At 36.1% G+C, this 27,579-nt stretch overlaps 1 protein-coding gene across 4 annotated transcripts in view; it reads right to left on the bottom strand.

Moving 5' to 3' along the window:
- The window catches only part of LOC148818975 (serine/threonine-protein kinase TAO3), a 43,052-nt gene that overhangs the window by 14,696 nt on the left and 777 nt on the right, over positions 1–27,579 (bottom strand). For 3 of the 4 annotated variants that reach the window (XM_088935883.1, XM_088935882.1, XM_088935881.1), the window contains 11 exons: positions 13,303–13,397; positions 9,716–9,923; positions 7,845–7,916; positions 7,195–7,296; positions 6,637–6,682; positions 6,110–6,206; positions 5,548–5,661; positions 4,992–5,083; positions 4,213–4,306; positions 3,802–3,883; positions 629–796 (listed from right to left, as the gene is read on the bottom strand). In XM_088935883.1, coding sequence (XP_088792009.1) covers positions 629–796; positions 3,802–3,883; positions 4,213–4,306; positions 4,992–5,083; positions 5,548–5,661; positions 6,110–6,206; positions 6,637–6,682; positions 7,195–7,296; positions 7,845–7,916; positions 9,716–9,847 — 999 coding nt within the window. In that variant the 5' untranslated portion in view covers positions 9,848–9,923; positions 13,303–13,397. Of the gene's footprint in view, positions 1–628; positions 797–3,801; positions 3,884–4,212; positions 4,307–4,991; positions 5,084–5,547; positions 5,662–6,109; positions 6,207–6,636; positions 6,683–7,194; positions 7,297–7,844; positions 7,917–9,715; positions 9,924–13,302; positions 13,398–27,439; positions 27,548–27,579 lie in introns of those variants that run through there. The other variant, XM_088935884.1, reaches the window with a different exon arrangement.

Below are 27,579 nucleotides of genomic sequence, written 5' to 3'. Positions count from 1 at the left end.
TATTAAGAAGGCATTCATGAATTAAGAACATAAACATTTATAAAATGTGCAGTTTAACAATTTTTTGTGTACATTGCCCTATACATTAATGAATCATATATGGGTATGAATTTGTCTCATCACAGTCACGTCAAGAGTAATCCATATGTTCATTAGTGGCATCTTAAGTTAATTCATGATGCAATGTGTTAGTCAGAGTGAGGTGTGCTTTTCTTAGCTTTACAGAGTCTGCGTGATGGCATCTAGACTAATAAGATTGTGAGGAGACAACCGTTGAGTGGTGGAACAGAGAATAAAGTGGCACTTATGTCATTACAAATTGCAACACCTGAAACTATTGGGAAAGGGTTGTGGACATCAGGGCTAATATTACAAGTGGGTATTCCAAAATCCGTCAATTCTTTATCAGAATCTCTCATTTTAGGCAAAGATGGCAGCAACCCTGGAATTCCAGAGTTGTCATGTGGGTGAGTAGGAATACTACAGCACAGAGACTGACATCATCTAAGGCTGAACTTGTTTCACGGGAGGCATTCTGGTTAGTTGCCTGGCCTGTTGGGGTTTTGTCAACTGTAGTGCCTACTGGTGTCATGCAGTTTTGTGCTCCGCTGACATTGTTAAATCTCACCTCCTCTTCTTCTTGGGACTCTGTTAAGGGCCCATTGTGCTTTTCTTGATACAGGATTTTTTTCATTTTCCTATATTGCAGGTTGTCAAGCTCCCGGACGGCATCTTTCGTTCTCTGGATGAGGTCGATCAGCACACTGGGAGGCCGATCTCGCCGAACAAAGTCATGCTTGAAGAGATCAAAGTAAATCTATAAGTGACTAAATATCTTAAGCACCCAAAAAAATACAGCTCTCAAACAAGGAAATTATGCATGACATAATTACAGATTCTAAGGCGGTAGACTCTCCCTGCCCTTTTCTCCCTTTACAAATCTCCTTACGTGCTAGAAAACAAGCACTATTTCAAATGCATACAGAAGAAAGACATCAGCAATCAGACCCCAGAATTTAATTAGCTTCTATACTTACTACTACTGTGCACCCTTGGTTTAGGACAGTGGTCTTCTGAAGCAGATTCTCTTTAGAAATCAATTTAATTAATCTGGAGAGTAAATCTTTTGTATCTGGCTTTAAGTATTCTTATTTCTACTGGGATATTACTGGTCCTACTATGTATCCCTCTGTGTTGCCCACAACCATAGATTATCATTATAAACTCATTTCATTCATAGCTTGAATTCTCCTTTCAATAGCCAGCTAAGTGGGTCTTATTTTTAGCATTCATCATACTGTAGCTTTAGTTGGAAAGAGAGAAGACTGGTCTCCTAGTTACATGAGTAAGCTTCTAAATACCCAAAAATACCCATGGAAGAAAGTGCCATTTTAACTTAAAGTCAATAAATTCTTCCATCGTTTGCAAAAACCTATTTGTAGGGGCATGCTAATCTACTAGGTCCAACATTTTACTTTAGCACTGCAAGAGTTTAATGTCTAAATGCATGAGTTCAGTGTCTTATAAACTGCACCGTGTGCTACCACTACAAAAAAAAACTACTAACTACAGGCTCAGTCAAATACACCTACTTTTAGATTTTCTCTTAAAATTATGCCCTTGTCTTCTAAACTCAAGACTCAAAATTCTCATATATTAAATAGCCAGACTATTTTAAATGCTTTTTTTTCTATTAAGTATAAAATGAATATAAACTTTTACAAAAGAGTGAGGACAACAACAACAAAAACCATTGACCAGCTATGCAAAAATGAAAAGAGTTTCTAAAAAAATATATAAATTGGGACATAGTTATGAAATTTGGTTGCAAAAGCCTGTTGCACTTTCTGCAAATTATGCACTACAACACAACTCATGCTTTCACTCTGACACCGTGCTCTTCCTGCTTGGCATCCCAGGGCACTGTACAATATTAACTCGTAAAAACCATTAAAATAAGATAAAGATAAGATCGGAGCCGTGGTAGATCAGATGGCAAGGGCGTCCCGGGTTCAATCCCAGGTAGGGGCAAGCGATGGAGCTTGCTCTAATTCCTCCCAGACAGCTCCCAGGTCCACTCAGCCTGCTTTCCAAATGAGTACCTTCCGGGGGTAATAAGCCATCCGGAGCATGATGCTGACCACATCACCTCCACCTCCAGTGTCGGATGGTTGAGAAAAATGGTGGCCCTTACCTCCCATTCCCCCAAGGGCCTTTATGGCCTGAAAAAGGGATCTAACCTAAAGATAAGATCAAGCTGAAGAATATGCTAAAGAAAATGACGTTTAAAGTGCAGAATTTAAAAAGATTTCTTTTGCTAACATTCTGACCCTGAAATGTTTAGGTTGGAATGGTAAAACAGATGGGTCAGCGCATGATAAGGAATGATAAGAAGCCCCTACTCCCTCTGAGCATTTGGGCACAGCCCAGGGGCTGTACTTTGAAGTATAAGGGTCCTGAACATACGTCAGTAAGCAAAAATACAAAAAAGTAGGAGTGTTTTTTCTGCAATTGCAGTTTTCTGCCATGCTTTCTTGTGGTTGTATTTTGAACCAGTTAGATCCAATATAATTTTGACACATGAAGGTCAGCAAACAAAGCACTACAATAAAGGTGTAACAGAGACGACAGATAACAGATTTAAAAGAAAAAAGCAGTCTGGTAATGTTCCTTAAATGTTAAGGGCCCTTTACACATGCCATAAACGAATAGATTCATTTGAATTTCCACAAGGTGGCGCTTATGGCCTAGTTCTGAATGCAACTTGAGAAAATGTAATAATTACATTAAATAATTTGGATTATATACAGCAACAATACAGAGGGAATTAAAATAAAAGCCTTGAAGTGGCCTTGAGCTCTACAGTTTAATTTTGAGGAAGGCAGAATGAATTGCCAGCAGATCCCACAACAGCCGAGAAGAGAACAAAAACAAAGCCTTCAATACAAAAACCGGTTTAGCAACCCAGTTTGAGAAACGCCTCTTGACCTGACATTGTGTTTGCTTGCCCATCAGAGGGGAATCGGTGGTAAATCCAACATCCTCCAGGATCAAACCCTTCCCTCCCCGTTACATTATTGCACATTAGTAGATGAATTCCATGGCCTGACTGTAGCATGACACTAGAAAGCTCGTGTTGACCAATACAGTTTGACTACCAAGAACATAAAACTATTAAAGGTGATTAGGATTACCTGCCAGCTTCAAAACAAAAAGCTCAAATAACCACTGCACGTGCACAACAGACAGAGAGATTAGCAATGCTGAGAGTGTAAGTGGTCAAATTTGGTGCTAGTTTTCCGTCATTTGAAGATGACAGTGACAAGTTGGGATACAAGGCACAGGTATGCCATAAGGAAGACTGCATTAACACAATCTGTACAGCTGCAGGAAACTGACTTCAGGAATCGAACCTGCAAAATACGCCCTTTTTACATTCATCAAACAAAACTTGTCTTAGCCCCTAAACAGGAACATATAAATCAGAGACAGGGTGGACAAGCAAATGAAAAGTCAGGCCATACCCGTTTATTTTGCCCTACAGAGAATAGCATATTCAAGGCTTTTTGTAGTACATGACTAAAAAGTTTTTCATAGAAAAACGCTTTGGCAAGCTTTTGGTTAATCCAGTGATTTATGCAATCTCAGAAACTAATTTCAGGATTTTCTTGTTTACCGTACTGTAACACAAATTCTAAAAACTGTATGGAACAAGTTTACTATGTACTGTATCCTGCATCACTTTGGCATAAACAGTCACTCTTCACAGAACGTACTGCTTTCAAGATGAAAAAGCCTTACCTGTAGTAACTCAGCAGATGACGGTCTGTCCTGAGGAATTTTCAGCAGGCAGTAATCCACAAAACTTCTAAAGGGATCCGACCTTGAAATTTTGAAATTAAAAACATTTAATGTAAGGGACATGAAATCAGATGGCTAAGGAAAAGCCCGAAAACCACTGTTACAATGTGGTTAAAACATCCATATTTTAGAGATATTATATGCAAAATCTTTAAAGCTTTTTTCAGACAAAAACCATGTTAAAATTGGTCAAAATTGTGAATTTGTTTTCACATCTGATGGAAACAAAATATACCAAAATAATTCAAAACTTTCACATATGTAACAGCTATTCCAGGAATTATAAAAGAAATTTAAATCCTTTAACCTAAATCTTACTAGGCACTTCAGATTCAAATGCAGAGAACTTACCATTCAGTGGACTGCAGTGTTGGGGAATCATTCTGGGCTATGTGATATAAGGCACTCATGGCATTCATGTTGAAGAGTGGAGGCTTGCGCTCAGCTAGAGAAGAAATAAAGGAGATTTTCACCTCAGTCTATAAGGTTAACTAATCTCTTGTGTCATTGCTAAATTAGCCAGATAATAATGTCATCATAATGCGATATCCAATTATCAAAATCTCCTCTATAATCCATGTGTGTCATTTACTACCCAGTTATGTGTTGACTTGCTTTTTGACGTCAACACTATTAAAAATTATCTACTTTTAACTGCTCTGTTAAATTGGGGAAAACTAACAATCCAAAAAAAGAAGGAGATTCTATTTTTATAACACCTACAATTGACCTGTAATTCAGGGATTAATGAATTCATGTGCATCACTTTTAGCCAAATGTGAGTTTTAGCCTTGTACCCTTCCATTTCTCCTGCTATTGTTGATGCCAACAGACTTGAGTGTTGGAAACTCAAACTGTCTAATCTGGGGCATCAGAAAACACTGTAATGAAAGGAGTGTCTGCATCTTTTCCTCCCAAAAAAAGTTAAATAGGCAGGTGCCCATTTTTCTAAAAAAGGGGATCCTCTTCACACTTTTGTTTTTTTAGGGTTCTGAGAATGGGACGGTGTAGACAGAAGCTTAAAACATAACCATAGAATTACAATGGGACCCCTCCCACAAATTCTAAGGCTATGTGCAATCTGCTTTGTAACTACATCTTAAATCAATGGTACAATAAGTAATACTTACCCAGCTCTATACAGGTGATTCCAAGGGACCACACATCCACTTTTCCCTCATACTGCCCCTCATCCATAGCAAGGATTACTTCTGGGGCCATCCTGTCATACAAACACCACTTTAAACACTGTCTGCAAAGGCAAACGTTTAAGGAAAATCCTATTCCGACTTCGCAATTTTAAACAAAAAACACATTTGAACAGCTTGGGTCAGGCTTCCGAGAATGTAACCGGTCCATCAAAGAAATTCAATTTTATACTGTAGGTGAAAAACACTGCGTTTTTTTAGGTGGCTTCTTGTTTCTTTAAAATCAAAACATCTACAATACAATAAAACATTTCAAAAGGTTCTCCTTGAAATCTTTATCATTCAAACATGAGTCACCATTTTATTTTTTAAGGAACAAAGAATGGTGAACATTATTTAATGTGGAGGCAGCTGTCATCTAACATCTCGGAAACGTTTTAAAGTCTCATTGAAAGAACATGAGTTTCAACCAACGTGCATCTCCTTTTTCGGATCTCTTCCTAAGGCATTTTCACTGGGAAAGGCTGTGTGTACTCACCAGTAGGGTGTTCCCACAAAGGAATTGGCAGGGGAAGCTATTGAAGCAGACCCGAAGTCTGCCAGTTTGACCTGACCAGGCTCTGTCAGTAGAATATTTCCAGCTTTAACATCCCTAAGGAAACAAAAATAAATCCAGATATATATTCTGCTTTATCAATTGTTAACTACTCATGTTTTGTTTATGAAAAAGTCCTGACTGGATGATTTAGGGAAGTAATGCAACTTACTAAGAAACTAAATAATATGTTTTTTTAACCAAGTCATCGGCACCTTTTTGAAATGACAATTTTCTAAAGCAGGAAATAAAACAACACGAGTATGTAAAATGAAAAAGTACATGCTGTTATTTTGCATACTGCATTCATTACACAGTGATTACCAGGATGGCACCGAATTCAAGGATTGCATTGAAAGGCTACTTTGTGCTCCATTTGGTAAAAAAGGGAAGAAAATTCCCTTAAGGCAATCACTTCCTTAAAAATTATGAGTAATTCAGTGCGTTTCCAATCTGTGCAAAGCGTTAAGGGAACTAATGAGACATCTGCAAGGCTCCAGCTCACCTGTGAATCATGTTATGGGAATGTAGGTAAGCCAGTCCTTGCAAGGCACCGTGGGTAATGGCAGCAATTTCAACTTCTTGAAGTGGCTTCTTGTGAACTATTTCACAAAAGAAAAAAAATAACTTATTTTTTTGATCAGAGATCAATTAATTCATTCAAATGAAAGCCTTCAGATGCATCAGTATATACAGCATTAACTGTATATTGTAATGAAATACAAAAGGTGGAACTGTTGTCTGTAGTATCAAGATAAGGCTGTGGGATCGTATGTACACTAAAGTGTTAGTTATTTGCATACAATAATTATTGTAACACGAATTACAAGTCTGCTTTTTTATGAAAAACCAAAAAAAAATAGGTGCTGCGTTTTCTCCAAACACAAGGTCATTTATGTTTAAGAAAAAAAATCAGAGGAGTTCCTTTAGGCATGAATTTCATGTTATGACAGTCCAGTCCTGCAAATACTGCATAAATAATCTAAGGCCACTGCTTACTTTTAATAGTACTTAATTTCTAAAAATACTTACCTTCTAACAAGTCTGAAGCTGAACCTAGGCAGTACTCCATGACCAACTAAAAGAAACAAAGATGACAAGATAAAAAACAGCTGAATAATCAAATCATGGTTTCTTTTTTAAGGGTTTGGATCAGAGGGCATTTAATCAAAACAACGATGAAAAGATCCTTCCAATTTAAAACAAAAAAAGTACATTTTATGAAATGCGAACAACATCTTCAAAGTATCTTAAAACCATTCTGAAGAATTAAGGGTTACAATGACGAGAGCATCCTGTTTCATCTTTCTGACAAAATGCAGTTTGTACCTTATTTAGTAAAGAAACACTGTTTCACTGGATAAAATTTGCCAAGGCAGAATGAGCAAATGAAATGAAAAGGAAGTTCTTATGATGTGTAGAGATTTGTTTATATTAACAGCCCACATTTTTGCTTTACAAAGCAGCATGCAAAATACACAGTAAAAACCCTTTTTATATATCCCTCTCGGGATTTCTGAATGTTAACACCCTGATAAAGGTATTACACCTGCACTCCATTGCTAGAGGTGAAAATCACAGTCTACAAACCCAGGCAGTGTTGTCTTTCAGGTAGCAGCCTTTGTATTCAATGGTGTTGGGATGTCGCAGTTGTTGTAAAAACTTGACTTCCTTGATGATGTCCTGCCATTTCTAAAAGTGAAAAGACATTTGTGAGATGGCCTTCTCATTATACAAGTCAGAAGACATTTTAGTACGAGAGCAGTATTGAGAAAGAAGACTTATCTGTAAAAAAAAAAAGCAGAATAGAAATGCCAACAGAAAAGGGGGATGATGTGCATATGTGAAATACAGTACTAGATATTTGACAAAATCTGGATAGAGAAAGTAAAATACTTAAATTATACCACGATTCAAAAATCCACAGCAGAAAGCAGTCACTTACGTTATCAATATGTAAAGACTTAAAACACACATGATTTAATTGGTTTAATGAAGTTAGGAACAGCCACGTGGTTAGTGGTCCTTCAGAGCACCAAGGTGCTGGCATTTTGAAATGATATGTAAACAACTTAATCCTAGTTTAACTTGTCAAACCAAAATTATTCCAAGCGTGTTTAAACTTTTAAGGGTTATCCACTTTCATGTTTTGGGTACCTGCTGTTATAATCACATTTCATATAACAAAAGCGTCTCACAGATACGAGGTCACTCAATGAAAGTTTAACATGTCAGCTTACCTCTGTTGTTTGCTTCCCATTATAGGACATCTTTTTGATTGCGACAACCTCATTTGAGTGAGAATTTCTGGCCTGTAACAACATTGGCAGTGTTTAGCATCACGGTAAGATCAAGAGATCTCATGCAGACATGTCTGTAACAATGTCCATTACTTGGATGCTTTTCAAACACACCCCACAAATTCAGTCTTGCTCTCGCCAGCTGCCTCAGTAAAGACTACATACAGCTGTTTTATCAAAGCATTTTTTCTGACCCACACATCTGGAGGGTCAAAACAACCTGTGCCAAGTGATTCTAGCTTTACTATTGATTTATGTAATTGGTTAGCAAAGGATTCACAAGCTTTGTATGTTCACTTAAAGATTAAGAAATAGCACAAGTTTAAAATTAAGAAAAAATGAAGTGAAGAAGTGTTGGAGAAAAAGCTTGACAAGAACCTTAAGTCACATTTTGCTAAATTGATCCAAATTGTAGAACGTATTCCCTGTTAAGGAGGTGCACTCACAGAAGAACATAATTGTTACTAACAAGATGAGGACATTCAGCCCATGCCACTCATTTGTTTTTGTTTTTTCACCAGCTAATCTTATCCAGCCGTTTCTTGAGAGAGGCCAGGTTATCAGCTTTGACAGCATGACTGGGTAGCTAATTCCAGACTCCCATAACCTTGTGTGTAAATTGTGCCTGATCGCAGTTTTAAATGGAATTTCCCATGGTTTTCACTTGTCTTATGGTTCATGTAGATGTACATTAATAATAATATTCAAACACTATTTCCAGAGCTTTGTAGAGAAAGCCTCATGTATTAAAAGAAGAACGGCAGCTATAAATTAGCTTACCAACAGTTAATGTTACAGTATGCAATAAAATGTAAATGAAGACAGTGGGTATAAAGTGGCACTACACACTAATTACATCATTACGTGATAGCAAATAATGACAGGTGCTAAACACAGGAGCAAAGAAATAGGATAAGAAACAGACACCCTGTTCTCCAGCAAGATGTTAGTAAAATGGAAAGACAGCTGACTAGTAAGACAAACTAGGTGACGGCAGAGAAAGCTGGTGAAAGAGAAATACTGAAAGTCTTTGTACAGGTCATCATACAATGTGAACACTGCTGTCAAAAACTGCAATGGGAAGGGAGGAAAAAAAAACATCCAACATAACATTCTCACCAAAGTAAACGCCCTGGGAGTAACCATGTGTGCAATCGGTTATTAAAAACGTGGTATGACATCTAAAGGCATCGAGGTAAATCTTTAATTACATACTAATTGTAATATACTTCTAATTGACCTAAACACAGAACAGTTTCTGTCTTGTCAATCTAATTTTAATGTGGCTATAGCTTTGTCTCTTGTTCCATAATCTAGCTGGTGAGATTTTCTTGACATAATCCTTGGCACATTCATCCTAAAAATGTCTTGTGGATGCATCGATTTACTTACAAATGGGAGTTTTTCTAGAAAGTACCAAGCAGTTACGAGCATCTTAAAGTATTGAGACATGAGGTCCAATTATGTTTTAAATATATTTAGTTTTTTAGTATACAGATTATTTTCCAAATTAAAGAGAAGTAGTTTGCACTTACATACTATCATCAGTCTCTAACTAGGAAACTTGCCTTCGTGTTTTGTTTAAAATTTTACTTGATGGCTTTAAGATTTCCATTTACAAAAAAGGTCTCACAGTTAAGGGTACATGGATGTTGTGTTCAGGCTGTACAATAATAAACTAGTAAAAAAAATTTTTACTTCTACACAAACAGCATTTCCTTCAATTTTCAAAACGCATTTCCAAAACACAATCCACAATCTTGCCAGCATTCTAGAATTATTCATTTAAAGTGAATGTTTTCTATACTCACAAAGTAAACTGCCCCAAAACTTCCATGGCCAATTTCATGCAAATCACAGAAAAGCTCCTCAGGGTCTTCTTTAAAAAAAAGTTCAGCAAACTCTGGGTCCTTTATTACGCCTTTTCGTGTCGACGATGGCATTATGACCAAAACGCTACCTCTGATTTCCAATCACTTTTTTCCTTCATCGACAAAAACTGGCATTGACAATCAGTACCTGAAAAAAAATATTAAAAGCATGATAAAGCGGGACAAAAAATTCACAAGGCAAGACAACGTTACAAAAGCTAATTAACAACTACCAACTATTCATAAGCTGACTGTTCCTGATGGGTGCAGACATCTAATAACCACATAAAGCACCATGCAAACTTACTCAAAAGTCCTAAATCACTTCATTGTTCTTGGAGGAAACCTATACTTCCATTATGTTTCTTCCTAAATGCACTTAGATTAGCATTAAGGCACAAAAACAGTTAACAATAACCTTCCTTATTTCCCAACTGTTCTCCTATGTTTCCATGCACATTTCTAGAAATGCACTGAAATGATATTATAAAACTCCCCATTTAAGGGTCACTGAAGTGAAGGTTGTTTAAAGTGAAACTTTTTTGCTACTGTAATCAGAAAAATATATCATTAGTTTTTTTTGCATGACCACAATGACAAAGGAGGTCATAAGACACAAGCTCATTGTCTAGCAGTGTTTGCTCATCAATATAACTCACAAGAGCTGACATGGTGTGTAACACAGCAACTGGTACCTGACTGATGAGATATCCTCCAGCTGTCACTGCACCCAGTGCAGTTGCCCAAATAGAGACTTAAGTACTCTCTATCTTGGTGGTTCCTATCTGTACAAAGACTAGACTAATCTCACATTGTAAGAACTTGGAAGCAAACTGAATTCCATCCAAAATCCAGTTACGAGTGTAATTAAAATTGACTGCATTTGAATATCAACAAATATATGATCTTCTCTCAAGGCCTCATACTAACAGTAACAGCAGTAGTTTACATTTGTTGGAATATTCAACTTCTTAATTTGGCAGTCCAATTATATTCACTGCAAGTTTCCTCAAAAATTAAAATTCTTTACCATTGACTGACTCAAAGAGAAAGCTTCCAACTATTTAAGAGATATCCTTCCATATACACTATTTTAAACTAAAAATGTAGAAAAATATTAATCAGAATCTTAGCACAAAACAAGAGCAGATTAGATTTGTCTCAGAACCTTAAAGAAACCTGTAAGAATCTACATAGTACAGTAAAAGAAACAGTCTATAAAGACTTATGTATCTCATTCTTAAATTAGAATGTTTAAAATCTTTGACTCTATTCCAGCTGATTCTTTTAAAAAATAGTGTGTAATACCAAATGTTTTCTTCTTAAAAAAATCTACATGTAACTTTAATTGCAACAAATACTGCTGTTAAGTAACTGATTTCACTGAACAGCAAAAAGTTGCATGTTAATGTCCAGGATCTCCAAATATTTTCACTGAAGTTGTAAGCTTATACATATATAAATAATTCTATGGAAGCCATATTCAGGTGTGTGAAAGCTCCATAGGGCTCCACAGCCGAAATGCTATGTCTCTTTTCGTTTCAGCATGGAATAAGCCTTTACCTGTTCCTTTGTAGCCTATGCATGCTGACGCAGCTCCCTACTTGAACTTAAATAATTCTATACCATACCTGGCGGGTTGTGACACCATCATTACCTTATAACTTCAATAAATCACCGCAAACAGGCTGCAACATAACCTTCTTATGCATGTCTTTACTAGCAATTTTGTTACTTCAGAGCCGAAGAATCACTATGGCTTGATATTGCATCATTCTCATTTTTGCAACCATTTTAAATACAGTACAACATGACAAATGAGCTTGCTCAAACTCATATGTTTCCCCCTGGATGAAAGGATGGAAGTGCTACATTTTAACAGTGAAGGAGAGATTTCACAGTAAAAATAACTAAGGATTAAAAAAGGGGGTCAAGCTGAAATGTAGTGCTTAAGAAAATGCTCAATAAGTCACATGTGGACACAGGGGAATCTTCATCTCTTTCTGTTCTTCAGAATCAATTAAATGATGCAATAAAGTCAATTTTTGGTGTAACAACAAGGCTGCTAAAAATTTAATTTCAGCCATGTTATTTTCAGATCAAAATTACATGCATACCAATCCTTAAATGTGCAATTTTAAAGAAAAGGCATACATTTTTCTTGATTTAAAAGTATTAGATAAGAAAATTAGGTTAATTTAAATACAAGGAGTGAACAAACTAGCTAATTAATGCTGCCAGACCAATCTTTGCACATTGCTGAACTACTAAGCTGTAAAGTACCCAAAACAAATTATCCTCCCATAGCTAATTTATTTTCCAATATGTTTATATGAAAAAGCCTACCACAGATCTAAATTAAGCATTATATACACACTGAGGTCTATGGTTATGGAAGTCTTTACAGGGCTCATTTACACGGGAGCATCTCATACACATTTCAATTAAAGTTGTCTTGTAGTTAAAGTGTGACAATTCAAGTACAGCTCGAGAAATCAAACATAAGGTAGAAGAAACTATATTGTAGTTCCTCTTCACAATATCAGTTCACTTCCTTAAAGCCCACTCCGATTTTAAAAAAAGAATGTGTTAAAGCCTCAGATGGAGACCATGAATCAGAACATACAACTCAAATTATTTGCAAGAATAAGATTTAACAGCTGTCAAACTAATTAATATCTGTTAGTCTAAAAAAGGTTATGGATTATAAACTTTTTGACATTCTTTGAATTTTAAATTTCAACCAAGCCTTTAACACAATACAATTCATTTGGAGCAAAATAAACAGAAAACAATATCAAACAGAAACTGGATAGCATATTGTATAGCATTTTTAGTACAAAGTATAGTATAGCTTTAAATATAAATTATTTAAATAATGGTGCCCTCTTAATCCCTAGTGAAATGTATAAACTTTGCTTAGAAACTTAACAGGCATCTAGTGACTCAGCACCCTACATTGCTCATAGCAACATTTTCCAAAGAACTCCAACATGCTGCAACAGGAAAAATCACAACCTTTCTGTCCCTATTTTAATTTATAAAAATCTGTTTCACAAAATACTTTCAATTTGTATATTAAATGAGTATGTGTTGTTTAAGTACAAGTAAAAGAACATTAAAACTATGCCTTTACATTTTCAATGTGTTGCCAGGTTTTCAAACAAGTAAGGGAAAACTAAAATAGAATTTATAGGTTTCATTTAGTATAAAAACATATTCCAGGATTTAGTATATTGCTGTTATCTTTTTAAAACTTGTCATGATCCAAGCACTAAACTAGAAAACTGAAGAACACATTAATGGCATTTTGAAATTAATTACTCTAAATTTCAAATACCAATGAGGCTATTTTGAAGGCATTTTATTGCATCTCATCGTAGCCAGGATTTAAAGATGTAGATGGTGATAAAAAGCAATATACACACATTTGTAATAGCAAGAAGCATTCCAGACTAAAAATAAATAGTAAAATCTGCTGGGATATAAACTTATAAAAAATTAGGGTAAAAAATCAACTGGTATACCTTTTAAAATGTGCATCAGATATTTCTTTCCAGGTCTACTTGGTATTCACAGTTGTTAAGCTCTTCATAGTTGATGTTTAGCGCTGCTAAAATACCTGTTAAAACAAGGGAGTACATTAAGAAAAAGAAACCTCTGATCCACACTGAAAAGTGAAAAGTGATAAGTGATAAATAATGTTACAATAATAGCCAGTTTTCTTCAACAAGAAATACATGAATGCATTGAAATTTGTCTTCACTAGGGAAATTAATAATGCTCATAGTTACTGTATCAGTATACAGACCGTTCAACTCTTACTACAGCATGGTGCAGCTGTGAACATCTGAACCAGATTCTTAGATTCAGATAATAATGGCCTTGTATATTATACACTCGGATCCAGTGTTATATGATAGTATTTAATTAATACTAAGCTGTATAGTGTGCATATGTGAATGTTCTAGCCAGAAAAGAAAAATATTCTAAACATTTTAAATGACAATATGCAATTTAGTCTTCTCCTGTGTGATCCTTCTCTGTCACAACAATCTATAATTATTTTATCTTCATCCGACAAGGCCTAAAAATCCAGAAGTAAAAATAATTGTAATAATAAAAGTTGTCTGACAACATTTATTGAGATTGAGTGTTGCAATATTTATTAACGTTATGACAAGGATTTTGAAAATTCCATTCCATGTACTAATGACATCTTTATATTTTTATATTTGCATCCAGCATGATAAGAGAAAAGCTACTCAAGTTCAGAAGACATGTTGAGCGAAGATCAAAACAAAGTAGCATAATTTCTGAAAAATCTCTCTCTCTTCGTTATACATTTGAAATACAATTCACTGCTACAAGCTCCAAAGAGACCTTCATTTACAAAGAAATGAACAAGATTAATTTAAGACAGCAAGGTCAAAACGTGATCAAAGACAAGTGGCAAGGAAGCAAAAAGCCTTTGGTAGCAGTTATCCACTGGATAAATTATTCAGGTTTTGATAATATTAAACAGATTTTGCTTCTGAACAAAATAATTGGAATAGAAGATGGGCAGTTTAAATGACACTACTGTACATTCAGATAAGGCTAATTCACTGAAGGAGGCTGAAAAATTCGCACTTCCCACTAAAATATATAATTTCAGATTATGCTTTAAGAATTATGATCTATGTTTTTATTTGCCTAGTATTAAAATCAGTGCAGTACTGCTAAAGAGTTTTTCTGAATAACTTTTTTTTATTTTCTAAAGGACAGAACTAATGAATTGGCTGTAAAAACAAACACGTTTTAGGCTATGATTAGTAGCCAATGCTAAATTAATATGGATGAAAGCCCAAGATCAACTGCACTTCTCTACAAGATATATAGGAATGGCATCTTTTCACTTGATGCTCCCTAATAACGAAACCTCAGCCCTTAAATTTGGAGTATGCCAAGATATGACTGGCTGGGAGATTCCAGGGGTCAGCACACAGGTGAGCAAGCACCACCAGAGTTGAGCGATCAGGTGTGGGGTCAAAATCAAAGGTTGATTAATGCACTGTTTAATATGTTACAGCCATAAGAAATTTGTGGTTATACAAAGAAGAAAAAGGAAATTTAGAGCTTTTGCAATGGAGACATCAGATGCATTGGGCTCACCACATGAGAATGCTATGAGAAAACTTAAGTGCCAGAAAGAAAATGCAGATGATGGAATGTGGAAACAATGGGCTTTAGATTCTGATGCTACAAATCTGGAAAGCACTTATGCCTGGCTCATTGCGTGGTCTACCTGACAACCATCGCTGCTTCTAGGTCAAATGCGTTTTTAAATATAATGCATTTCACATGAGAAGCACAACAGCCTCATAAAATGAATCTCCACAGAGATCCATGGAATACAGTCACAATTTTATTATATTCTCTCAAGGCTGACATATGCTGGCCTCAGTGTTCACATAACATGAAAGAGCGGGTCCACTCCACAATGAGACAATTGCTGAAATGTTAAATCGGGAAAACAGTTTGTTCCCAAGTATCGGTAAAGAATTTGAATAGATGACCCACAACAGCCATGAAACAAACAAATAAAAGCCCAGAAAACTCAGGAATTGTGTTCGACCTTGAAAAGAGTACAATTTCTGTTATGAAATTCTTGTCGCCCATCTTAAGAGACCTATATAAAAAAATATAGCTTTGAAGCCTATTTCATTTGCAGTTACTGTATTTTTATTTGTCCAGTTATCAACTATTTCTCTCCGAATGCTAATAAAAAAGGCTACTAGTCTTTTTCAGAACATTCAATCAACCAGTGTTTTTCAGCACTCCACACAACATTTTAGTCATTTTCCCCGAAGAGAATAAAATTAGTGCTCTCCACCTCAGGGCCAGAACTAACCTAGATTTCATTTTTCTTACTTAGTATACAATCTGATTAACATAAGCCTTACATAATTACAAAAACAATACATACAAGATTTGCTATGCAGTTCATTATAGCTTAACACAATAGTATACACTTTGTAAAATGGTATTACAACCGGTACTAATGTTATTGACTGAGCTGGAATGACAATAAAAGACTACCAGAATCCTCACATTCACAAACAGCCAGAATATTGTAAACAGCCAGCAAATGTTGTAAATCTATTCAAATGATTCACAGAACTTTTACGCTCTCAAGTTCCTGAAAGGGGGTTCTTCAACCTCAGTCTTCAAACCAGTTTTGCTTTAATGAAAGGTGAATTACCTATGGCATGACTACATCCTCAACTGAATCTTTGTGTCTCTTTCTGTACACTTCAAACTAGGATTGCAGACAGAATGAATGTGGCATTTTTATGTACTTATTAGTACTGCATCATGAAGTCCCACAAAAAAGTCATCTTCACAGTGGTTCAGTCTGCAGTTGAAATGTTCCCAGGGTTGCAGTCGTCCACATAGAGGCACGCCAGACTCATAAAACAGATTCATACCATTTAAATCACTAGATACATGTACATCCAGGGGAAGAAAAAAGTTATTTCATTCCTGGCATGTGTACCATTCCATTCAATTGTTCAGCTGTTCTGCTCAAATGCGATTAAATTTTGACAATATGTGCATTACAGTAGAAGTGAGTCATTAGTGATATTAAATTACTTTGTAATACAACCATACAGCGACAAATAATATCAAGATAAAACATTCAGTACTGTATATAAATCATAAATCACAAATTTCTAAGGTTACAGTTCCAATAATGCATTTGTGGTGTGAAGCTGTTCTAGTTGAAACAGTTTCTAATGTTTGCAGAAATGTAGTTTTAAAAAAAAATAGGTCTGCTATGGACATAATCAGATAGACTCCATAAGAATGATCCCTAAATTATTCCAGTTTAAATCTGCATTCTTAATCACATGCCTACTCCTAAACGTGATAGCAGAGATTATCCTGGATCTTGCCTAACAGCAGGCACAGCCTTGGTGGTAAACATTTACAATGATAAGCTACAGCCTTTATTTTCCTTCTTAGAAAAAAAAAACACTGCCGGTGTGCTAACGGAAAGGAAATAAAACTCATGGCACAGCACACAGTGCATCCCTCAACACAATGCAGTTGTTTTCATTTCCCCATCACTGTGCACTGAACATTCACTGACTCTTTACAGTATAAGATCAGGAACACCAGCCTGTCTCCCTCGACTAATCAGTAACCCAGGCATGGTTATTAAACTGTTGATCCATAATCAATTTGATAATTCCACACATCTCTGCCACTTAACATCAGGTTTCAAAAGGAGAAATATAGCATTAGATAAAAACAAGGTGCTGTGCTGTAGTGCTCTGTTTTAGTTTAATATTGTGAGTGTGCTGGACCATTAAGTGCGTTTGCGGTGTGTCGTTTTTGCCATCCGTAGCTTTTGATGCATAAATAAAAGAAGTATACTGCAATAAATCTTCCCGTTCGGGGATGTAATAAAAAATGATGAGGTCAACAGCAACAATGATGAGAGGGTACAGCACTTCCACACAAGTAATGACTCACACAGATGCTGTGGTTTGTGCAGGTTTCCACTTTAAAATGTAAATGTATGGAAATACTTTCTACATTGCCCCTTCACCAGTACACACATCACTGCACTCTAGATACAGACTCAAACTGAAAGTCAAGGCCACAGTAGATTGAACTGGATTTACAATTAAGGCAGAAGAGAGATTAATGAAAGCTTGCCTGCTTTAAACAGCTACAAAAAAACAGACCCCAACGCACGACAAATGCCAGCAAGGCTCTGCAACATTAAATGTTAAATAGTGCGAATTAAAAGATATCAAAGTCTTATTAATTCTGCGTCAACTGTCAGTGAACACGCAGTAGTTTCTGCAAAATAATAGGTTGTAATTTTGCCTTATTTATACAAATAAAGTGGAACAAAAGCAAGGATATCAATGTTGTACTGCTATCATTAATACGAATCCCACGTTTTTAGTGAAAAGAGAAAAAATGATACATCATGCTTGATTATATCTAATATATTGCAAATACATATCAAATGCACTTTTTAATAAAAGTATGTACTTGATTAAGTTTTGTTTATTCTTTTCTTACCATGTATTATTTACACCTCCACAATATCTGGATATCAACTCGATCAAAAGCTTGATGAATCCATCAAACACGGTCATCTTTCAGCAGCGATACTTTGTCAGTTACTCTATATACCAGAAAATATTAGAATTACAATTTTAACAGTCAATTTACAACGGTATCTCTTCTATTTTGCAGGCAAAACGTGCTTTATGCAGAAAAGCTCAACAACTTTGCACCTACAGTATTTTTTCATTAGTTTGAAAACACAATACAAAATCTGCCTTGCAAAACTAACCCTTCTTTTTCTGTTAAAGTACCTTATTTGTATATTACACTTACTGAAGCATGTAATATGTTGCTTTTTTTCATTGACTTTTACAAAAAACAGTATTTTTCTTAACTCGGTGGCTCAGTGTTTAGGATAGCTGCTTCACACTGGGTTCAGCTCCCAACCTGGAGTGCTGTCTGTGTGGAGATTGTATGTTCTGCCTGTGTTTGCATGGAGTGCTCTGGTTATCTCTCTCAGTCCAAAAACATATCGGTAAGGTAATTGTTTTTTTAAGACTGGCATGGTATGAATGCGGGTCTGTGTTTTTGTCTGCCCTGTGATGGACTGGCGTCCTATCCAGAGTGTATCCTGCCTTGTGCCGAGATAGGCTCCACTGCAACCCTGAACTGCATGATTGAATAGTATCTTAGAAATAATTAATTTAATTTCTGTGGTTTAAAAAAAAAGAAAGAGCTCTTAGGTTTAAGTCCAGGATTTCAGCATTTACCCAAGTAAAAGAACAGCAAGCTATTTAACCAACAAAAACTGTTTGGAATTCAGGTTCCAGATTCAAGTGCAGACTCCAACAAAAGATGTCATTAACTGAGAAAGTGAATAAAATAACTGTTGACATCTTTAGTTCCATTGCAATGTTAACAAATGCTTGAATGTCTGCTTCCAATTCCAACACTGTTTTTCACAAATCACCATTAAAAAAAGGCTATTAAAAAAAACAACTCACCTTCATAAGTGTTTGAATATTTCTTATTTTACATAACTACTGCATAAGCTGAAGTCTTGGAATTGTTACAATTATGGGTATTTATACTAGCATATATTCTTTTCAACATAAAACATGTTTCTCATTTCCATGTAAAACAGACTGTTTCTGCCAGGTAAAACTCAAGACAAGACAGACAAAAGCTGACATTTGCAGCAAACTCTGGAACAATATTCCGTACTGTACTGTCAGTCCATGCTTTGACACCTTGTCACTTTTGCTCTGCGTGTTTATCTTAGAGCAGAAATTGTCATTTCCATCAGCCATACTCTGCTGTACTACAGTTACCTCTGGCAACTCAAGTCAGCCCACAGCAGCAATTAAGAAACTGGCTGGATGTAACTGTCAGCATAGATACATTACTCACAATATCTCCTTCAGACTTGTAACATTTTTGTGTGGCTAATTTCATATTGCATTCTTTGGGACCGTTTCTGTAATCTCCCAAGATCCTCTGGTGATCAATTCATGGCAAGAAATCAGGACGACTTCTTTGTTAGGTACATAACACAGCTCAAAGGATTAACTTATTTTTTTCATGGGCATTCATGATGTGTTGGCTATAAACATTCGAATTTTGGTTGTCTAATAATGTAAGCAAAGCAAAAGTCTGGTAAGGATGACTTTTAAAATCAAACAATGGCACAGCAGACCTCAATCAATAATGATCGCTGCAAGAATATTTGGTATCTTACTTAAATGGCAATTTGGCAAACAGACAACATTATTGGGATTAAACCCATAAAAAGGTACATAGACCATGTCAGAAGGGAAGACCCTTCTCAAAGGGACTGTTTCACCAGGAAACTATTATTGCCGAGTCAGGTTAAAAAGCCATGGTAAATGGGATAAATGGGTTTGTGCAGTGGGAGAGCACATCTGTCTCAGTACACTGAATGAGGGTCTGTCACTGAGAGACAGCGGCATACAGTTTTCAACAGGCCAATTTTAATTGTCTCATTGTGTCATCTCATCTCCGGCACTTAAAATTCTTAAAGCACACATACAAAAGATCAGCAATTTAAGGCCTTTTCAGTAGAGGATGACAGAAATGTTACTTGGGAATTTCCTGTCACTTTTTGCACTTGTTCGTCATTTTGTAAGCACTGCATCCCCTTTCAGAAATAAACTGTAACAGACTAAACATAATAAAAGGACAGATTAAGCCTAACTACAAAAGAAGGGCCAAAATCAGATCAGGCAAACTGGTCTGACAGGATGAACCAACAAAAAGCATGATGCACTTTTCATTATTTTTGGTTGTAGGGACTACAGAACACAAATATAAAGAAGGAATAAAAAGGACTTCACAGTGTGAATTAGCGCTAAACTTCCTTGGAATAACATTTTAAGAGGGAAGTAGGACAAATATATCACAGTGACTGAAAAACTACAATCCAGCTGTGAAAAAGGGATTTAATTATCTATTTATTCATTAATGTTGATGTTCAAGAAATCTGAAAACCAGGGAAGATACCATGCACAGAAGGGAGTTTCTGCATACTCAAGTTTACTGACAAGACAAAAAATACTTTTTATGACCTAGCAGTTGGAAAAACCCCACAAGATGATCAAGTAAACCTCAACAGAATTCTAGAAATAAACAAAAAAGTAGTCAAATTTTCTATACAAGAAGTATCATCCATTTTTTGATGTAACAATTTATACTATTCCAGGATATGTGGTGGATTTTCTTAAGAAGCAGCACAGGAATAAAATCTTTGCATGTATATAGTGCTTTTCAATCCAAAGACATTTACATATAGGAGAACACCCACTTCTTTCAAAATCAGGGCAATCTGCAAACAAAACAGAGTCATTTCCATGTTAAAAAGTAAACACGTCCACCATCAGAATCAATACAGTTGAGAGAGCAGAACTTAAAATACAATTTTCATCAGCATGAGTTTCCAGTTTCTTAATGTATGATTAAGCGAATATCCCAGTGAGGAGACTGTCCTTTCCCAACTAAAAAAAACTAAGATACTTCCAACCAATTTGTTAGGAGGGTAGGAAATCTCCAGTTATTTCCCAATACTGTACTATATACTTTACGACAGACTTATCACAGGCATTTAATATTATATCATTGCACTTTGTTCTCAGCAGGAAAAACACACAGGGTCATTAAAAATGCATGTGTGCCAATTATAATCACACTACTCAAGGCACCACTAATGCTGTGTAGATTACTAAAAAGAATTGTTGCAGACCTCACAAGAAAAATAAATTGGACTTATTTTATGACCTTATTTTTGTATTTCAGCAAAGTGTGTCAATCTTATTAGTAAGCAAACTGATACAGATGCATTTTAGCCATGATGCCATGCTATTATTTTTTTCCCCATGACACGGTAATCGCCTCTGAATATACATACTGGTGTTGTTGTATTGTTTTAAACACAACCGTGACTTAGGACAAGCTTCCTTCATGGGTACCTTCTGTCAGTAGCGAGAATCAGCTGCTTAAGACAGGTTGCCAATTCCATTAAACCGATACGCAGCTTTCCTCCAAACAGGCAGACAAATGCAAGGAGGAAAGCAACTGAAGGCTGCTGTAGCATGAAAAGAATCTTGTATTCACAGCTGCATTTTAACCAGAAAATCCAAAGCAGATCATATGCCGTAATTAAGTTCTTTACATTGCATCCCACACCCATTGAGGTCAACACTCGAAGAATGCAGCTGAAGACTACAACTTTCTGCTGATCCGTGTTCTTGGAGCGATTCTGTTACAATACCATCTGCAAAAAGCTAACAGAAACTTATGTTTGCACATCAATATGCAACCACTAAAAATATTTCTTTTTCTAGGCAGCCATTTCTACAATATTTTAGACCCTGCCTTTTACCCGAGTGCTACACCATAAGCGTTTGAACAAGGGATGTTTTGTAAATATATAAGTTATGTTTTTTAAGACGTACATATTTTCATAAAGATTTTTACAAAATTGCGATACTAATCAGATGAAAACCAAAAGTTCTTAAGATTTCAAGACTCACGGGCCTATATTCCTGTCAATCCTCCGCAAAGCCATGTGTACACTTCAGCTTGTTAAAGTACCCAGAGAGGAAAAAATGGCATAACAAGAAAGTATTAAACTGACCAAAACAGCATACTTAAGAGGACGTTTCAAAACTATACTGAATTAATAATACATTCAATTACATGTGGAGAGGTTTTCAAAAGATATTAAAAATCCTGATCTGCATTCCTGTATGTAGGTGTCAATATTCATTTTCAGAATTTTGACCCAAAGAAAATGCAACCTTAGCAAGGTCATACTGGGTGTGTATACCATCCAGGGTTGTAAGTTAATTTCAGTTCACTGTAAAATGTCATTAATGTCATTTGGCAAATAAATGCGGCATTTTTAAATACTGTATAGGCTATTGTGCACATTCATTTAAGAAATTTAAATTGTGCATCCCCTGTTTTGAGATTCCTGCATTGAAACATGGAAATATTAAAGTCAGTAAACACAGCTTTGCAGAAAGAAAGAGTTTGAGGTCTGGATAACTTCTTTTAAATGAACACGATATTGTTAAAAAAAATCAGCTGTGAAAGAAAAGTTCACAATCTGTTAAAAAAACATCCTAGTGAAGACTGTGCCAGCAGGCTTTCAACTTTGTCTAAAGACCCATGGTGTTACAGAATATCTGTGTAAGTTAGTAACTCTACTATAGGAAATGCAATAAAGTACCTTAATAGGCAGGCTAATTTAAACTGTTTTCTCTTCCTACTGCTCACATGAAGTTAACAGCAGGATCACATCTTCTCCATACTCATTTTTTACGTTTCTTCTCCTGACACACCTCTGCTGTTTGGCTGATGAGTAATTCTCAAAACAGCTCGATCACAGGCAGAATGTCAGACTACTTTGCTCAGCAACCTTTCTATGGTAACCCACATGATGCTCAGTTTCCATGCCCAAAACCCATCATAAAGTAGTTAAATTGCAAACCGAGCTTCTGAATCAACTGATAAAAAGCAAAGCATGGATATTTTAAACACCCTTTCAATTTAAAAGGTTCTCTCATTACTTGGTGGAAATGACAAGCATGGAGAATTAATTTAATATTGGTCTTAGATTTCACATTACTGTAACTTTTCTTTTAATTTACCATTTTGTAAGGCTTTATGAACACTGCCTGAACTGGTGACACACATATAAATTTCTCTGTAATAAAGATCATCAATATACAGTTTACTGACTGTAGATGTTAAGTTCTTTACAAAATCATCAAAACATCTTTCAAGTAAGCAATATGCATTTTAACAGTAAGAAAGAAAAGGCAAAATAATATTCTTGTAGACATTTAAGAGGGTATTCTTATTGCAATTATGTCATTACTGCATCATTCCTAATGTACTGAACACCCTATCACTTCATTGCTTTTGCAATTAACTGCAATGTTAAAGAGAAAGCCGACACAAATGTATGTATGGGGATGGTCAAAAAATCCCCACTTCGAAACTCTTATACAGCATTCATAGATAACACAATGCTATAAACTACATTGATCAAAGATCAACTATAGGCTTGTCAGAGAAATATTTCTAATACTCCGCGACTCTAAATAAAGAAACACCACGCTGAGATGAAGGGGTTTCCTGCTCATATGTGCATATGCCTTTTAATTTTAGCAAACCCTCATGTAGTACAAATCGGTCACTACAACAAAATGAAAACTAACAGTCTACAAATGTAGCTGCCAAATCAGCAGATGCCCAATTTAGCATCTGCAAAACTGGGGTACAACATAAAAGAAACGTTTGTTTTTAAAGCCCCTGATCCTGAACTTTGGGTGGGACCCTTCCTTTTAGGAGATGGTTTTACTCAGTTGTGGAGGCTCAATTAGACTATTCTCAGCTATACAGATTTAAAAAAAAAAACCAATATTAAACCAAATCCTGCACAGCATAAGGTTAACAGGTTAAAGAACATGTATACAGAGTAGCCACAAATATAAGTGGTATTCTGCATGCACCACTATAGGTCACCTACAATTTGAGAAAATAATCCCCCACCCCCCATTCACAACTGTACTTCAGATGCCATTTCAGATGCCATTTCTCCAAAAAACACTTTTCCATTCTCTTTTTCAAAAGGTCGTTATTTACGAACAGCAGAATACAATACATTGCTAAAAGAAAACGACACGTTTCGTCTACCCTGAAGGGCTGTGAAATGTTTTTTTTTTCAGACACGTTGGGGAGAAAAGTGGAACGTCACTCTGTTTGAAGAGAAATCCTTTGTAAATCATCTACGATTCTTCTCTTAGCACTCTGGAAAAAAGTCTGTTCCCAGCACTCAGAATCCTTCTCCTCGAGATTTGAAACTTCATTCACACCAAGATTATACAAAGCCCTTTACAGAGCAGTTTCTGTGCAGTGATTAAGTCTGTTGCCAAGCTTTATAGCCCTGCTCTGTTCTATGGCCTGTCTTTACTTGGCAGAAGCTGTTTTGCAGGGGCTGGAGACTGGGCTAGAACTAAACCAGCAACTAGCCAGGCACTGCTTCCTTACAAAAGAGTTGTCGCCGTTAGTCATTATTCAACTCACCTACTCGATCTAGTGTGCCAAATCAACTTTGTGAATTAACCAGTGGCCTCTTTCTGAGATTCCATTAGAGGTGCAATGTCCCATGCTATAGGATTTATAAATTGTTTACTTATTCAAGGTTTTTCAACATAGGGGTGCACACTTAGTTTAGTCTACACACAATACTTAAAAAGAGCTACCTTTAAGAAAAACGAACATCTCTGTTTTTGTGTATTGGCAATTCATCCATTTTCCTCTGACTGCTCCTACATTTCCTGTCCTGCAACACAGAACCTGGTAGATTAGTTTTACCAGGTTCTGCAACACAGAACCTGGTAAAACTAATCTACATGTATTTGTTGCTTCTAAGCCTGGTAAAAGTAATCTATATGTATTCGTGGGCATCAGAGGAAAAATTAGCTCTACCTTAAAGGAAACCACGTGGAACAGAATGACAGACATTGGACATTTATGGTATTCATTTGTTTTATCTAGGTTTTTTTTACATTAATGAAATCTCATACTGTATGTATGGGAGGAGGACAGAGTTGTGGGGAAGTTTCAGGTCTCATAGTTGGTGGGTTGTCTCTGCAGACACTGCTACTGTACGCAGGTGCTCCAGTCCACCCAGCTGTATTTCCAGGGCTAATCCCTGCAGTGGACTGGAGTGCTGTAAAAGGGGGGCAGGGAGTCACGTGCTCTCTCGTCTGCTTAACGCCAAGGAAACCAGGATAAGCTGCAGCCCAATGATCCGCTGTGGCTCGGATGTGGACAAGATCTACTGCGTCTATGGCACATTCGTGGATACTGGACAGCCTAGTCTCATTCCACTGCACATCTGACAGCACAACATTTTCACATAATCGCTACTGGCGTTGTTTAGCAGAGAGGCCAACTGCGAAAAGAGCTGAACTGCCTGTTCACCTAATCGCCCTTCAAAAGCACAACAGGATCTAAGACCAATTAAAAATGAAGTCAAAATCATAAAAAAATAACTTTTAATTGTCATTCCGGGCTTTAAAACTGAAGCCTCTCCGTTTATTCAATCTGGGTTTAACCAATATGCACTCAATCTCCTATGTAGGAATCTATGTTAAAAAAAACTTCCAAGGAGAAAAAAAACTGTCAGCGTAAGATCTCAAGGCTGTAACATTAGCACATTATAGTAAGAGTACTATTTTTACTTGGAATAATTTAATAAGGTACATATCTAGGATATTTAAATAACAGCATTATAAATTACACAGAATGAGATTAAAACTACAATAGGTTACCATTTAACTTCCAGTTTATGACTGTTCAAGGAGCAATGTCCCTTAATAACCACATATTAGCCAGTGATTCACTGATTGATAAAAGAAATTACTCTGCATTAGGAACATCACTGATGGAAAAAGACAACCCCTTTAGACAATGCATTTCTGATATGGGCCTCCACAGAAATAAGCAGGTTAAATCGTCATGTTATGCTTACAATTTACTTTGTACTGTATTTTTTGTTTAAATTCTGAACTAAGATACAAAAGGAATAATTTCCGTTTCCACGGGCAAACGAAATAGTAGCAATTTAACAATTCTAAGCCATTTCAAGTAAGTCCTTATGAAGACTGAGTGCTTAAATATTGCTGCTATGCTGTCATGAATACTGTACTCCTAAAGAGACCGTGCTTCACTGAAAAGAGAATAGCTCGTTCCTGTGCAAAGCAGACATGTTTTGAAAATACTGTACTAGGTCATACAAACATTGCCAATATTCAACATGTTGTCTGGTAACATTGTTGCTCCATGGACAGACAAATTACCCAGCACGTTGCTAGAACATGAAAACAATTTATTGTATACAGTTTAAAGACCATTTTTCCCCCTTAAGAATAGTCATTCTAAGAACCAAGAAGCCAAAGCCAGAGAGCTGAAAAACCAGTCTCTTCCCTATTTTCTTACGCGATATCACTTCCTTATGCCTCTACAATTCTTTAAAAACAGAGCTTTGAGGAGAGGTGTACTCACTGCTGAAAATGTCAACACATAACACCATAAAACACAACATTAAAACATTTTTTTCGTGCTAAACCTTCTTTTCATTACAGCAAACATATAGTAATTGCTGGTTTGAAAGATAATTTATTTCGAGCTGTAGCAGGATCGATGTATCACTACAAGTCCTATTTTTTATAAACGCGTCATTCACATTTAATTGTCTAGAGATAGTGCTGTTATGAATCCTACAGGGATACTGATGCTATATGAACCACTCTATACCGGTACTCAAAACGAGTGTAACAAAACCGAAAATATACAGCAACATCGTCTCAAACAACGCAAAATCGCGTTTAGGGCTCGAATTACTGCGAATCAATTAAAATGAAGCGAATGTGTAATGCGCGATGCCATCTCGTTTTTGATATGGCAAGAGGATAGATCTTCGTGAAGAAATAAAAGTGCGAGGTAAGGTGATGAAGTCAGTCGCCATACGTTATCTAGAATAGCACTCACTCGTAAATAGGCGTATGCTACCGAAATCGTTCAAATTCAAAGTTGTGGTTTTGCGTTTAATAAATCTTATTACATTCTGAATGTTTCAAGAGACCGTCGTCTGAAGAAGTTCATCTGCGTATTATTTTGGATACTAATATCACATCTTGTTAATAATAGCGTCTTTGTCGAAAAGGTACATAGCTGTTTTTGCTGGGTTAGTATTATGACCTGGGTTGAACAGACGCGATTTTTAAATAAAAAATGCTAATTAGGCCTAGTTATATTGTCGCACCTAGGACGGAAAAAACAAGTACTGTACCTCTATTTATTCCTCGATATCATCTTTAGCAACTCCGTTTCTTACAACGAGTACACCACGTTCGTCAAATTAAAAAAATAATCATAATAATGCAGGCTGGGTAGTAAATTACAGAAAAGTAACACAGCCCGTGCTTCACCGTCAAGTTTATCGTTCTGAATAGTACTAAGCACGTACAAAAACACGAATTTCAAAATAAGTTACATAATTACCACGGCTCGACGTTACTTCACATCAAGTGCTGTACCTAGTCAAAAGATTAGCAGCCTTAAGAAATAAAACCCGTTCACTCTTAGTTTCTTCTCAGCGTGCACGATAATAAGGAAATATGCGAGACTGTTCCGGCAGTACG

Source organism: Atractosteus spatula, chromosome 17 (assembly GCF_055471065.1).
Source record: "Atractosteus spatula isolate fAtrSpa1 chromosome 17, fAtrSpa1.hap1, whole genome shotgun sequence".
NCBI lineage: Eukaryota > Metazoa > Chordata > Actinopteri > Semionotiformes > Lepisosteidae > Atractosteus > Atractosteus spatula.
Note: the sequence above shows the minus strand (reverse complement) of the source record. Positions and strands in the feature narration are given on the sequence as shown.